At 49.4% G+C, this 12,914-nt stretch overlaps 1 protein-coding gene across 1 annotated transcript in view; it reads right to left on the bottom strand.

Annotated features, from left to right (window-relative positions):
• Positions 1 to 12,914, bottom strand: part of COL22A1 (collagen type XXII alpha 1 chain) — a 244,154-nt gene that overhangs the window by 41,651 nt on the left and 189,589 nt on the right. The window contains exons 47-49 of the mRNA XM_021088863.1: positions 7,909 to 7,962; positions 5,103 to 5,156; positions 709 to 762 (exon numbers count right to left, since the gene is read on the bottom strand). Of these exons, the coding sequence (XP_020944522.1) occupies positions 709 to 762; positions 5,103 to 5,156; positions 7,909 to 7,962 (162 nt within the window). The remainder of the gene's footprint in view (positions 1 to 708; positions 763 to 5,102; positions 5,157 to 7,908; positions 7,963 to 12,914) is intronic.

Below are 12,914 nucleotides of genomic sequence, written 5' to 3'. Positions count from 1 at the left end.
GTTCCTTATTTATAAAGTGGAGACAACGATTCCCAAAGGTGAGGCAGCCAGAGGAGAAGAGCAGTATGAGCAGAGCCTATCTTGCTTTAAGTGAACACGCATGTAGTGACGCCAAGCACAATGCCACCTTTGTTTTATGGTCCTGACCCCAAGCGTGGTCCTGGCAGCTCTGTGCAATGCATATAAATGCTGGGTTGTTGAGAAACAGGCCCTGGGTCCCAGCCAGCTCCACCTGTGTGACTTCAAGACCTTGACCAAATGACTTTCCCTTTCTTAACGTCACTCTGCTTTCTGAACAGCTGGATGACAGCGGCTACCTACCGCCTGACACGCCGCTTGGCTCATTCCATAGCCTCAGAACGGGTGAGCGCCAAGCCCTGTCTACTCCCCATACCTGTTCTGAATAGAAATTACACTGACAAGGAATAGAGAGATGGGACTACAACTGGGACCAGTCCGAACTGGTTTTAAACTGGATTCGGGAAGCACAGATGGCCAGGTCATTTCACTCAAACCTTTAATTTAGAGGAACGGTAACCAGGGTTCTCACAGAAAGCAATTCCTCCTACGGTCGACGAGCGGTCCCCAGACCCTTGGAGCGTGAGCCACCGGAAGGAGGAAGGACCAGGGCGGGGCTGGCAAAGGCTGGGGATGGTGGGACGGTCCAAACACAAACTGAAGGCAAATCCTATCCGTTGAGGAACTTACTGGGGGTCCTTGGATTCCTGGTGGTCCAGCAGCTCCCGCACTTCCATCTGCTCCCTAAGGATGGTAAAACAGAGCCAGGTTGTTGTGTGTCTGAGCAGAGATCACTGTCACATCCTCTGTGCACGAGGCCTCCCCAGCTCTGAGAGCGGCCTGAGCACTTCAGCGGGGCTTGCGCTGTCCCCACCAGGCTGGGCTAGTCTCTGGCAATAGAAAGACGGTGGGAGGACAGCAGCCACGTTTCCGGAAAGACCAGTTATCCAAGAGATGGGAGGAAATGGTTTCAGTTCAGAGGGGACCTTTTCAGCTCACATCGGGGAACGTTTCAGGACAGAAGACAAGAACTAAACAATTGGATTTATCTTCCAGGGGGCGAAGGAAGGCAGGTGCCTGTACTGACCAGGGATGAAGAGATGCAGAGATGGGTAATGGGAGGGGCGCTCTGCACAGGGAAGTAAACGATGCAACGTGAGCTCCAGACACGCGTCTGGCCCGCGGCTCTTGCACGTGCCTGTGATCCAAAGCCCCACGCGTCAGAGCTCACATCCTGCCCTCCTCCACATCTGGGCTCAGGCATCAGCTTCTCAGTGCGATGTTTTCTGCCTATCAGATCCCAAAGTGCCAGTCCTGCGCCTCACCACCCCTTTCCTGTTTTTGTTTTTCTCGAGCCTCTACATCCATCCGACACCTTAGTGTTTATCTCCTTACTTGTTTATTGGGAATGAAAACAGTACCTTGGCAATAGCAGACACTCAATAGTTCTTGAATAAATGAATGAATTAGGAGCTGGGCTGCCTGGGTGATAAAGGCAGAGGTTCTTTAGGCATTGCTTCTTTTTTTTCTTTTTTTTTTTCTTTGGCCACTTATGGAAGCGCCACTGCCCACACCGCAGGGAGGTGAGGCGATTTACAATGTGCTTGGCGCAGAGTAGAGGGACCAGTCAGGAGTGCACCTTCTTAGAGCCAGAGGTCCCGGGTCTAAGTCCTGGGTCCCCACCGGCTGGCCGGACGGCCCTAAGGAAGGTATTCTACTCCTCTGCATCTCAGTGCCTTTGTAAAACAGAGAAAAAGCAAGAGCAGCTATGCGAGCTGCACTGCGGGGAGACCTGAGTAAGCTAATACCCGAGTAAGCTAATACCCAGAAAGGGGAGCCAGCCCCAGGCGCATAGCGACAGACGCCATCAAGACGTCTCCTTATCATTAAGTCTGACGACAATGGTCTTCTGGGCGTGTCTGCGGGCCAAGCCCCCACCAGAACGCTGCAGACAATAACCAAACGAGGCGTAACAAGTAAGTGAGCTCTCACAGTGGGTGACCGATACTTTTCCAATAGTCTTTATTTGGTCGCTTTATGTAATTTATTGGGCGCCTATGCTGGAACCGGGTGCTGGCAAGGTTTCCGGGCTAGAAAGATGACCTCGCCATGGTCTTAGACCTCTGAAGAACTTGCTGTAGCTGTAGAAGATGTGTCTTATTTTTCACATAGGACAAAGCCTCGAGACAAGCTGCTGTCTGATTTGTCTCCACATCTCTCACTAGGGGAGGACTCAGTAAATGCTCATGAAATACAAAGAGGCTGATGACATTTGGATAAACAGTCTAAGGTTCACATGTGTGCCTGCACCTGGGCTGCTGCAGAGGAAATTACACATCCAGCCTGAACCTAACAGAACAATGGAGTTTTTACCCCAAATCTGGATGCTTCTACATAATTCTGCCAAAGGCTTTGGGCATCCCAGACTCTGGAACCTAGCCAAGCTATAGCAGAGGGGGAAGAGAGTAAGGGTTTTGTCTGGAAGAAGAATGTTAACTGAGACCAGAAAATAAACTGTGGAACAAAAGAGCCTTGTCTTCTTGGTGTTTATATACTACAAAATAACACGCAAAAACCGATGCCTGGGAGTTCCTGTCATAGCCCAGAGGAAACGAATCTGACTAGGAACCATGAGGTTGCAGGTTCAATCCCTAGCCTTGCTCAATGGGTTAAGGATCCGACGTTGCCGTGAGCTGTGGTGTAGGGCAGACGTGGCTCAGATCTGGCATTGCTGTGGCTGTGGCGTAGGCTGACAGCTATAGTTCCGATTCACCCCCTAGCTTGGGAACCTCCATATGCCACGAGCGCAGCCCTAAAAAGACAAAACAAACAAACAACCCCCCCCAAAAAAAAAACGATGCCTGAATGACCAGGCTCTTGAGTTTCTTTTGCGTGACTGGCCCCTCCACCTGGACGGGCAGCTGAGTCAGCATCCATTCCCAAAGGCGGTAACCACCCAAAGCCTGGCACCAAGGGGAAGCTCAGTGAACATCTGCATGAGGCCAAATAATCACATTCATCGGCTGGAGACAGACAAGCTGGTTTCTGATGGATTGTTTCTGAATCTCGGTTTCCCTGTCCAGCATGAGAATAAGAAGCCAGGAGCCATTTCCTGACTGTTGTCATGGAGTTCTAAGCCACAGCAGCTTCCCGGGAGAAGAGGACAGGGTACCGTTTGTACTAGAGATGCGTTTGAAGCTTTGGACGTACCAGGATGGGGTGGGGGTGGGGCTTTAGCATACCCTTCATTTTATTAGCCCCTGAGCTGACAGGTTGTACGAGGAAGCTAAGGCCACCATGCTATGAAATGATTCGCTCAGGAAGGGGACTTTTTCCATGACTGTGGTTCCCTCTCAAATGTCCCTTCTCCCTTTATGCCAATGCCTCTTCCCACACTGCTGTCAGCTTGATCAGCTGCAGCTGGTTGTCAGATGCTACAAAATCCCATACCATAGGTGAATACAGTGCAAAGAAATTGCCAACAGGAAATGACACATTTTGAAGCAAATGCAGAATTTCAGGCAATGAAATGACGGCACCCTGTTGGGTTCCCTGCAAGGTGGCTCACAAATGTGCACACAGCAGAGTTGGAAGAGCTGGGCGTTGAGGCTGAGCAACTGAAGAGGATGTGACAGCAAAGGCCCTTGAAGGAGGGGGCAGGGGATGAGCTGAGCAGCCAAAACGCAAGGCAGGCTCTGCGGAAAACTCAGACAGCTTTTGCACTTGGTAGGTGATTTATCTTTTATGGTTTTGATATAAAAGTCAGTTATGAAGCAAAAGATGCCATTTCATGCTCTCACATTTTATTGAAAAAATACATTTAAAACAACTTGATTTATTCTAAGAGTTAACACATAAGTTAGTTAGAAGCCAATTCGAAGTTGTTAAAAAGAAGACCAAGCAAGCTTCCTTCCATACATTCTAACTTCATGATCCTAACTGAGGCTCCTTTTCAGTATTTATCATGACAAGTCCATCCCCATTTGAGGTCGGCCCCCTGTCAGGGCCCTTTAGCCATCACCAGTGGGCTTTGTTCTATGAGGTCTGGGAGACCAGAGCCCCTGAAGAACCCATGGGAAATCCCAGGGGACTGGTCCCGGGCTTGGTGAGGATGCTAATTCCCACCGCCTGTTCCCACAGCTACCACTGGTAAGGACCACCGTGGACTCAGAGCAGAGGAGCAACAAGAATCGCCAGGGGGCAGCCTCGAGCAAAGGGAGATGCATTTGCTGAGAAGCGCATCAGTAAACGTCAGTGCCAGAATTACTCTACGAGCAAAGAGAACTTTTTTTGGGGGGGGGGGCTGGGAATAAATGGGATGACATTAATGGTTGTTGCAGTGATAACGATAACAGCTGTCTGGAACGATAAATAATGATAATGCAGAGTAGTAGTAATTGTGGTTATAATTACTGTTATCAGTTATAGTAAACCCAAGAGAGTCTATGGAAAAGGAAAAGCTGGTGCTACATTTCCTTTTTTTTTTTTTTTTTTTTGCTTTTTAGGGCCACACCTGCAGCATACTGGAGGTTGCCAGGCTAAAGGTCGAAGTGGAACTACAGCTGCTGGTGTACGCCACAGCCACAGCAACCAGATCTGAGCTCCATCTGTGACCTACACCACAGCTCATGGCAACACCAGATCCTTACTCCACTGAGCAAGGCCAGGGATCGCACCCGAGTCCTCATGGATACTAGTCGGGTTCATAACCCACTGAGCTACAATGGGAAACTCCCTTTTAAAAATATATATACTTCTTGCTTAAGATCTTAGCCTTGGAATTATTCCAGGCTTCGCCCTTCCCAAGCTGGACAAAATGGAAGACTGTCGAGCCCGTCCACCCCCGCCTATGCCCTCCATCCCAGAAGCATCCTAACTGCACTGTCCCTCGATGCTATTCAAGCCCCTCTGTGCTCACCCTGACACCATGGGACCTGCTCTTTCGGTCCACCCCTGGACGCCCTTCAGGTGTCACCCATCCTTTAAAATAAGAGGTGTGTCCATGTGACAGCATCTCCAGGGAGTAGGGGAGTGCGTGCAAATGACAAGGACAGGAGAGGAGGGGACCAAACAGAACTACTTACCGGTGGCCCAGGGTTCCCTGGGGGCCCCATGAAACCTGGAACTCCAGGATGGCCCTAGGAAGACACAGGGCGATTAGTTTCAGTGATTCACAAAGAGTGTTTCCCTTTGCACAACTACCAAATTTCAGACAACCAGCCAGAATCTACCTTCTAACTCATATAATCATTCTGGATATACACACATATAATACTTATAAGTGTAGATGTATTTCAGTAGGTGGTTGAGAGACTGTCTCATAATATTTATAAGAAGAAATCAACCTGGAACTGACCTGCTTCAAGATAATGTGAACAGAGAAGGACCTACATGGAAAGAAGAATGGCCATACGGCTGGAAGAGGCTGTCCTGGGTCCTAAGTACAGAGGGGGACGTTTCTTTCTATTCTCTTATTTTTATGTATCTTTGAAGTATCTCATCATAAAAACTTAAAACAAATAAATACAAATACACACAATTTATGTCCTCAGTGGGGACTGTTAGGTTAACTGAACTACGGCATCTGTGACAGGATTATAGTCATTTTAAGAAAGATTCGTGTCTCCACATGCAGAGGAGTCCATGTGTGTTTGAGAATGAGCCCAACCAGCTATGGTGCAAAGGGAACTGCACCTAACATTTGGTTTAGTACAACGATGCTATAAAACCAGAGAAGTCACCGTGATGAAAGAAGGGACCTCCCTGTCCTCCCCACCCACCCCCGGAAGACACAAGCTGTAACCTTCGGTATAGAGAGCACTGGCCTTGACAACTCATAAGAATAATCCCAACACGTTTTGTTTTTCAAGATCTAGATGGAATTTTCACCGAGTAGGTCATTCAGGCCTTAATACAGCTCTTATCTCTCTGCCTCTGGATTCCCAGCTCACACACCTCACCTGTAACTGAGGGGCAAGCCCTGCGATTTTCCCATGACCCTTCTGCCTCCCAGAGCCTGATGCAGAGCCTGGCGTGGAGCCGGCTTCTGATGGCACCAGCTGAGAGACGGCGAGAAGACTGAGAAGGAAAGGGGAGGGCAGGTGGGTGAGAGGAAAGGAAAAGAAAAGAAGGGAAGAGTGACAGCAGCACAGCACAGGCATAACAGCCGGTAAATGGCAGAAAGGCTGCTTGGGGTTGAGCTGCTGAACAGGTGCAGAATGGGAGACAGCGTTCAGACCCACAGAAGGCACACTGGTCCCCACTGGTGCCATCTTCCAAGGCACTTGCAGAAGTGGTCCAGCAGGGCTCGATGGGCCCCGAGCAGAGGAAAGCATTTCAACTCGAACCACCAGGGTCACATGAGAGAAGAGGCAGCTGGGCAGGAGCAAAGAAGGGGGCATGTGGCATTTTGTAATGCACGACTGCAGTCCAGCGAACAAGGAGCACTAAAACAAAGAGTATAAAATGCACATACACACACACACACACACACACACACACACACACACACACACACACACGTGTGTTTTTAGGGCTGCATGGCATACAGAGGTTCCCAGGCTGGGGATCGAATTGGAGCTGTAGCTGCTGGCCTACATTACAGCCACAGCAATGCCAGATCTCAGCTGTGTCTGTGACCTGCACCACAGCTCATGGCAATGCCGGATCCTTAACCCACAGAGCAAGGCCAGGGATCGAACCCATGTCCTCATGGATATTAGTTGGGTTGATTACTGCTGAGCCACAACGGGAACTCCAAAATACATATATATATATAGATATATATATATATCTATATATATATATATACTTGTCTTTTTGCCTTTTCTTGAGCCGCTCCCACGGCATATGGAGGTTCCCAGGCTAGGGGTCGAATCGGAGCTGTAACCATCGGCCTACGCCAGAGCCATGGCAACACGGGATCCGAGCCACGTCTGCAACCTACACCACAGCTCACGGCAATGCCAGATCCTTAACCCACTGAGCAAGGCGAGGGATCGAACCTGCAACCTCATCGTTCCTAGTCAGATTCGTTAACCACTGAGCCATGACAGGAACTCCCAAAAATATATATTACAAAAAGTCAGGCCCCCCGGATAACTGGGGAAGGGGAGTGTGACAATGACCCAAGGTGGAAACCATGAAAATATGATTTTTATGATTTTTAGATCCGGACCTGCTGTACAGCTCAGGGAAGTCCACTCAGTGTCCTGTGAGGACCTCTAAGGGAATGGATACGTGCACATGCAGAGCCGAACCACTTCACTGCACAGCAGAAATTACACAACATTGTTAAGTCAACTAGATTTCAATAAAATTTTAAAAATAAAAATAAAATGTAAGTGTTCTCTCGTGGCGCATAGGATCAAGGATCTGGTGCTGTTACTGCAGCAGCTTGGGTTGCTGCTGGGGTGCAGGTTTGATTCCTGGCCCGGGAACTTTCATATGTCGTGGGCATAGCCAAAAAATAATGGAAAAAAAATCTAAGAAAAAAAACCTGGAGTTCCCATTATGGCTCAGTGGAAACAAATCTGACTAGTATCCATGAGGACACAGGTTCGATCCCTGGCCTCCCTCAGTGGGTTAAGGATCCGGCGTTGCTGTGAACTGTGGTGCAGGTCGCAGGTGAGGGTCAGATCTGATGCTGCTGTGGCCGTGGCTGTGGCTGTGGCTGTGGCCAGAAGCTGTAGCTCTGATTCAACCCCAAGCTTGGGAATCTCCATATGCTCCTAAAAAGACAAAAAGACAAAAACAAAACAAAACAGAACACAACTTACCAAAGGCAAAGAAGAGAAAAGAAATAATTTCAGAAATGGCGGCATGAAAGCTGCCTAGGAAAACCTGCGGTATTTCTTGAGGGTGAAAGAGTCATTACCAAGTAAGTTTTACCTGATCTCCTTTCTGTCCAATCTCGCCATCGGCACCATGTTCTCCTTTACTTCCCTTAGGAGGAAGAAAGAAAGAGAGAAAAAACGACTGAAAAATTTCCTAGAGCGACTTGAGAAAGACAAAGTTTTCACTGCATTCATTCACTTATTGTTCGTCAGCCTCTTAGCACGTCTGTGCTGTGGGCCCCTCTAACAGGGGACCTTAAGCAGATCAAACGCTAAGTTGCAGGGGTTTCTTTTAATCTAGAAAACAAAGAGAATTATGATTGCCTCCCCATGAAATGTTGGGAGAATAAAATCAAATAATACATGGAAAACACTTAGAATAGAGCTCAGAATATAGTATGAGCTCAATAAATAAAGTTATACTCGTGATTTTTTACTATTTTCTTTTTGACTCCCGGGTTTGTCATTTAGGAATTGCGTGCCATTGGGCAAGGTGTTTCAAATGTTTCACTGCTTCTAAAATGAGAATGAGAGCAACACAACCTTTGTCATGAGATCACATGACATAAAATGTACAAAGTACGCAGACTCGTGGTGGGTTCGGTGTTTGCTCTCGGTAGAGAGGAGCTGTCACCCTTCTCTCCATGACTGTCACCGTGCTCATCATCTTCGTCACCAGCCCATCTCTGCAGGTGTCATGGTGACAACCCCACCCCCACCCTTTATTCATCATCATGGTTAATTAACAGTCACCGCCACCACGGCTGTCGTCGTTTCCCCAGCATCCCCTTCCTCCTCCTCGTCATCCGTCACCCCATCAGCACCAGCACCAGCGTCACCCTCCTCATCCTCATCAATGGCACCACCCTCATCATACTGCCAACATCAGCACCACCACCCTTATCCTCCTCGCCACGACCATCACCATGGACCCCTCACCAGCACCAGCACCACATCGTGCTCTCCTAGAATCACTTCCCTCCGCCACCTCCTCCTCGTTCTCTTCATTCCCACGGTCATCAAGACACAATGTGCAACTTGCCAAAAACAGAGCTTTACAGACTAACCCTGAAAGCACTACTCAAAGGTTCCCATCTCCTTTTCACCTACTTGGCACGGCATTCACCAGGTTACCAAGTTGCATTTCAGGAAAAGGTTGTTACACAGAAACATTTCAGTTCCTTTGGAAGAATGCGCTCTACAGCAAAGGAAGCCGTTGGCAATTAGTTGACCTTGGCTCTGGTTCCAGGTCGGTCGGTCTGTCCTTATCTTTCCATCTTTTAGAAGATCATGTCTCTTCATGTTCTGTTTGTTCACTCGGTAAATAAGCCTGGGAGGCAGGTCAATCTAGGAGGGTCCTTCCGGGTCCAGGACCCTATAGTTCTCTCACTGAAACGTCATGCCCAGCCCCCTTGCCATCCAGACTGCTGTACCACACAGCAGTTCACTGATGACACTGATACCTAATGACACCCTGGCTGCCTCCCTGAGGTTTCCTGGGAGGGCGAGGTGATCTAGCACCTGTAAAGTGCCAGATGCTAGCACGTAAAAGAGAAAAAAAAAATAGATGCGAAGGGGAACAGTGTTTGTTCCAACATTTTTGCATGCAATTAGGTCTCCTGTTTTGAAGTGTATGAAGCCAGCACACTGTCTACAGGCCACCTTATCATCTCAATGAAAAGGAATGACATAGAAGAGCACCCTGCCTCGCTGACATTTAGGATGACTGCCTTAAAAGCAAATGGTTTTCTTTCCTTTTCCTGGCCTCCGTCTGGGACTAGAGTGGCTTCAACCCTCATCTCGGAACAACTAAAATGTCAGCAGCTCAAGGCTCTCCACAGTTGTCCTTGTCACCTTCCCCACTGCAACGGGGGATCAAAGCAAACACGGCCACCCCCAAGCCTGACTCACTTCCTTCCAGAAAAGAGGGCTGACATTTACAGAGCCCCCGACTCCGCCTGGCACTCTGCCAGAGCTGCCCCGTGAGCTCCCACTGCATGCACTTCTTTGTTCATGTCCTGAGCTGATGCAAAACAGGACTTAATATGCCTACAATACCAAAGTCAGCCAGGAAGACTACTCAGTGAGGTCAAGGTTATTATCAGAGCATAGAGATAAGAAATCTAAAGACCAAAGAGGTCAAGTCATGCGCCTGAGGTCACACAGCTAAGAAAAAGCAAGATTTGGCATCTAATCCAGATCTGTCTGTACCAAACTGCCTCGTCCCGATCAAGTTACTTTCCTGGTTCTCTTTCTAGGTCATGATGCCTTGTCCCACCGGTGCAACAATGTCAAGAGCACGAGTTGCATAGTCTGGAAGCCTGACTAACCCTGCTGAGCATGTCCTGGGAACCTTTCTGTCCACTGAGAATATAGCAAAGCAACAAAGCAGATGAGACACAAACACCAAAATCCACCTGCCCACCTGGAGTTTACATTCCAGAAATATTACTAATTTACTACTTGGCTAGGTCGGTTCTCTTCAGTAGATGCTACCAAGGATCCACTGAAAGGGCTTCATTTTTCCCATTGAAAACAGGGAAGAAACTCCCACCACAAGCCCTTTTATTATCATTATTACTATTTTGCTTTTTAGGGCTGCACCTGCGGGATATGGAAGTTCCCAGGCTTGGGGCTGAACTGGAGCTGCAGCTGCCAGCCACAGCCACAGCCACACCAGATCTGAGCCACGTCTGTGACCTGCGCCGTAGCCACAGCAACATGGGATCCTTAACCCACTGAACAGAGCCAGGCTTCGAACCTGCATCCTATGGCTACCAGTCTGGCTCTTAACCTGCTGAGTCACAATGGGAACTCCATTTCTGGCAGTTCTAATGACAGCAAAGGAGGTATTATCTCTGCCTCCCAGAATCGCCCAGAACCTCCAAGTGGAGCTTCTGCTCATTTCGTGTCAGGTCCTTACAGTTCCCATTCTGTGACCCGTGGATGCGCAGAGAAGAAAACCCTGTTTGTTGTGACGGATAGAGAGTAATCAGCATGTCCACATGGGCAGAGGCCTTTACGTCGGACTCTGCGGAAAACCGCGTTCTGATTCCATCTTGCTCTTTCTTCCTCTGCGTGGATCACGATCCTAACGGCAGCCACTATCTCAGACCCTAGCCCTTAGAGGCGGGGTTTTATGCAGTTCGAAAGCTCTAGAAGGAAGCTCTGGATCTGAGGGCATCATTAACCTCCCCAGACCCAACAGCCAGAGAGAGGAGCTGCAAATCTGCAAGGCAAACGTCGGGAGGCTGATTTATCACAACCGAAAACAAACAAGCAAAGCAAACCTTCCTGACACCGCGTGTGACCAGTGAACACCCGGGGCCTTTAAAAGGACGCTAACAATGAACACGACTGCTCCACTCTGGGCGGCCTCCCCGACGTACGAATTCACCTTTGCACCCGCAGGTCTGGCACAGATGCTGTCTGATGAGCGAAGTTCAAGAGAAAGGAAATGAGAAAGTCCTCCGTTCTGTTTTCGGGAGCAGGGCGCATGGGACGAATGGAGAGCACAGAGACGGCCTGAGTTTGAAGCCAAGAACCAAGGCAAGCCTGAGTCCTCAGATGAGACACCAAACTCCTCGGAGACGACGTCCCAGCACTGAGCGGGGCTGAGGGGGAACTACTGCAGAGTCATCACTGGAGGCGGCAGAAGCAGGTGACCCACTGGGAGCTGTCCTTGGTGCTGGCCTCGGGGATCGCATTACTGGGGGTATAAAAGCCTACTAGGTAGTGGGGGCCCTGGAGTTAGACGAGCAGGGATTCACCGTGGCTGTATCACCTCCTAGTCTTGTAATCCTGGCATTTAACTTTGCTAAACCTTACTGTCCTAATCTGTAAAGTGGGACATCTCTAAATCCTAGGATAATCCTCACCATTGAGGCAGATAATACCGAGAGCAGGCAACCCGGCCCTCGGCCCCGCACACACCAGGCACATGTCTGCTGCAGCTCCGTGGGAGCCCGTTCTGTAGGATGGACCCTGAGAGCCTCTCAAGGTCACCACGGACTCCCAAGTGGAGAAACAATGCCCCCGTCTTTAGGATGCGGTACTCATTTCTGTTCTTTTTCTGGGTGGAAGCTTTCTTTGGTTTTCTCAGATTATGTAAAGGAACAAACCCTCCCCTGGAGGGAATAATGAAGGAACAAAGGCAGAACCCTGGTCCTGAGACACCAGCACTTCAGGAGGGGTTGGGCTGATAGAGAAAACAGTTCCTACTTAGTGGCGAGAACTCCTCCTCATCTGTCGAATTGACCTGCTTTTCTCTCTCGGAATAAAGGTCGTTCCGTGGCAGAGGTGGCACCCAGCAGCTGGCAGGTTGACAACACAGGTGCCTCCTAAGGATCAGCTGAAATTACCTGCTGAATCTTCTAGGCGAGGATTATGACCCGGGAAAGCAGGCTGATACTCAGTGAACAGCACAGAGCATGCGCTGCCTAGCTGCTGACTCTTAACCTAACGTCGCCCAGGGCGGGATCTCCCGTTCCAGCTACACTGAGACCTGGTACCTGCAGTTCCTGAAGCAGGCGTCTTGGATTTGTCAAAACCCGATACAACTTCAAAGTCTACGGATAACAAACACTGGATGTCTTAACCTGCCAGCCAGGGCCCGGGAGATCTGGCTGCTTTCCATCCGCAGGCCCAAGGCTTGCTTGTCACCCTGCAGGATTTGTTTGCTCGCTTGCTTTTTAATAGCAACAGTGATAGCTCCAACCCACTTTCCAGGGCTGAGCCCAGGGTGAGGCAGGTGGACACACACTTTGAGGGTAAAACGTAAGAGGTTCCAGAAACCTCAGGATCCAAGATAAAGACTATTTCGATGCCGTATTTTTAAAAGTCAAAATGAATGCCAGAGAATCCAGCGGCAGTTCCCACTGTGGCTCAGCGGGTTGCCAACCTGACTAGTATCCATGAGGCTGTGGGTGTGAGCCCTGGCCTTGCTCAGTGGGTTAAGGATCCGGCTTTGCCGTGAGCTGCAGTGTAGGTCGAAGATGTGGCTCGGATCCTGCATTGCTGTGGTTCTGGTGTAGGCTGGCAGCTGTAGCTCGGATTCGACCC

This window comes from Sus scrofa, chromosome 4, assembly GCF_000003025.6.
Source record: "Sus scrofa isolate TJ Tabasco breed Duroc chromosome 4, Sscrofa11.1, whole genome shotgun sequence".
In the NCBI taxonomy this organism is placed as follows: domain Eukaryota; kingdom Metazoa; phylum Chordata; class Mammalia; order Artiodactyla; family Suidae; genus Sus; species Sus scrofa.
This window is presented reverse-complemented; position numbering and strand designations above follow the sequence as displayed.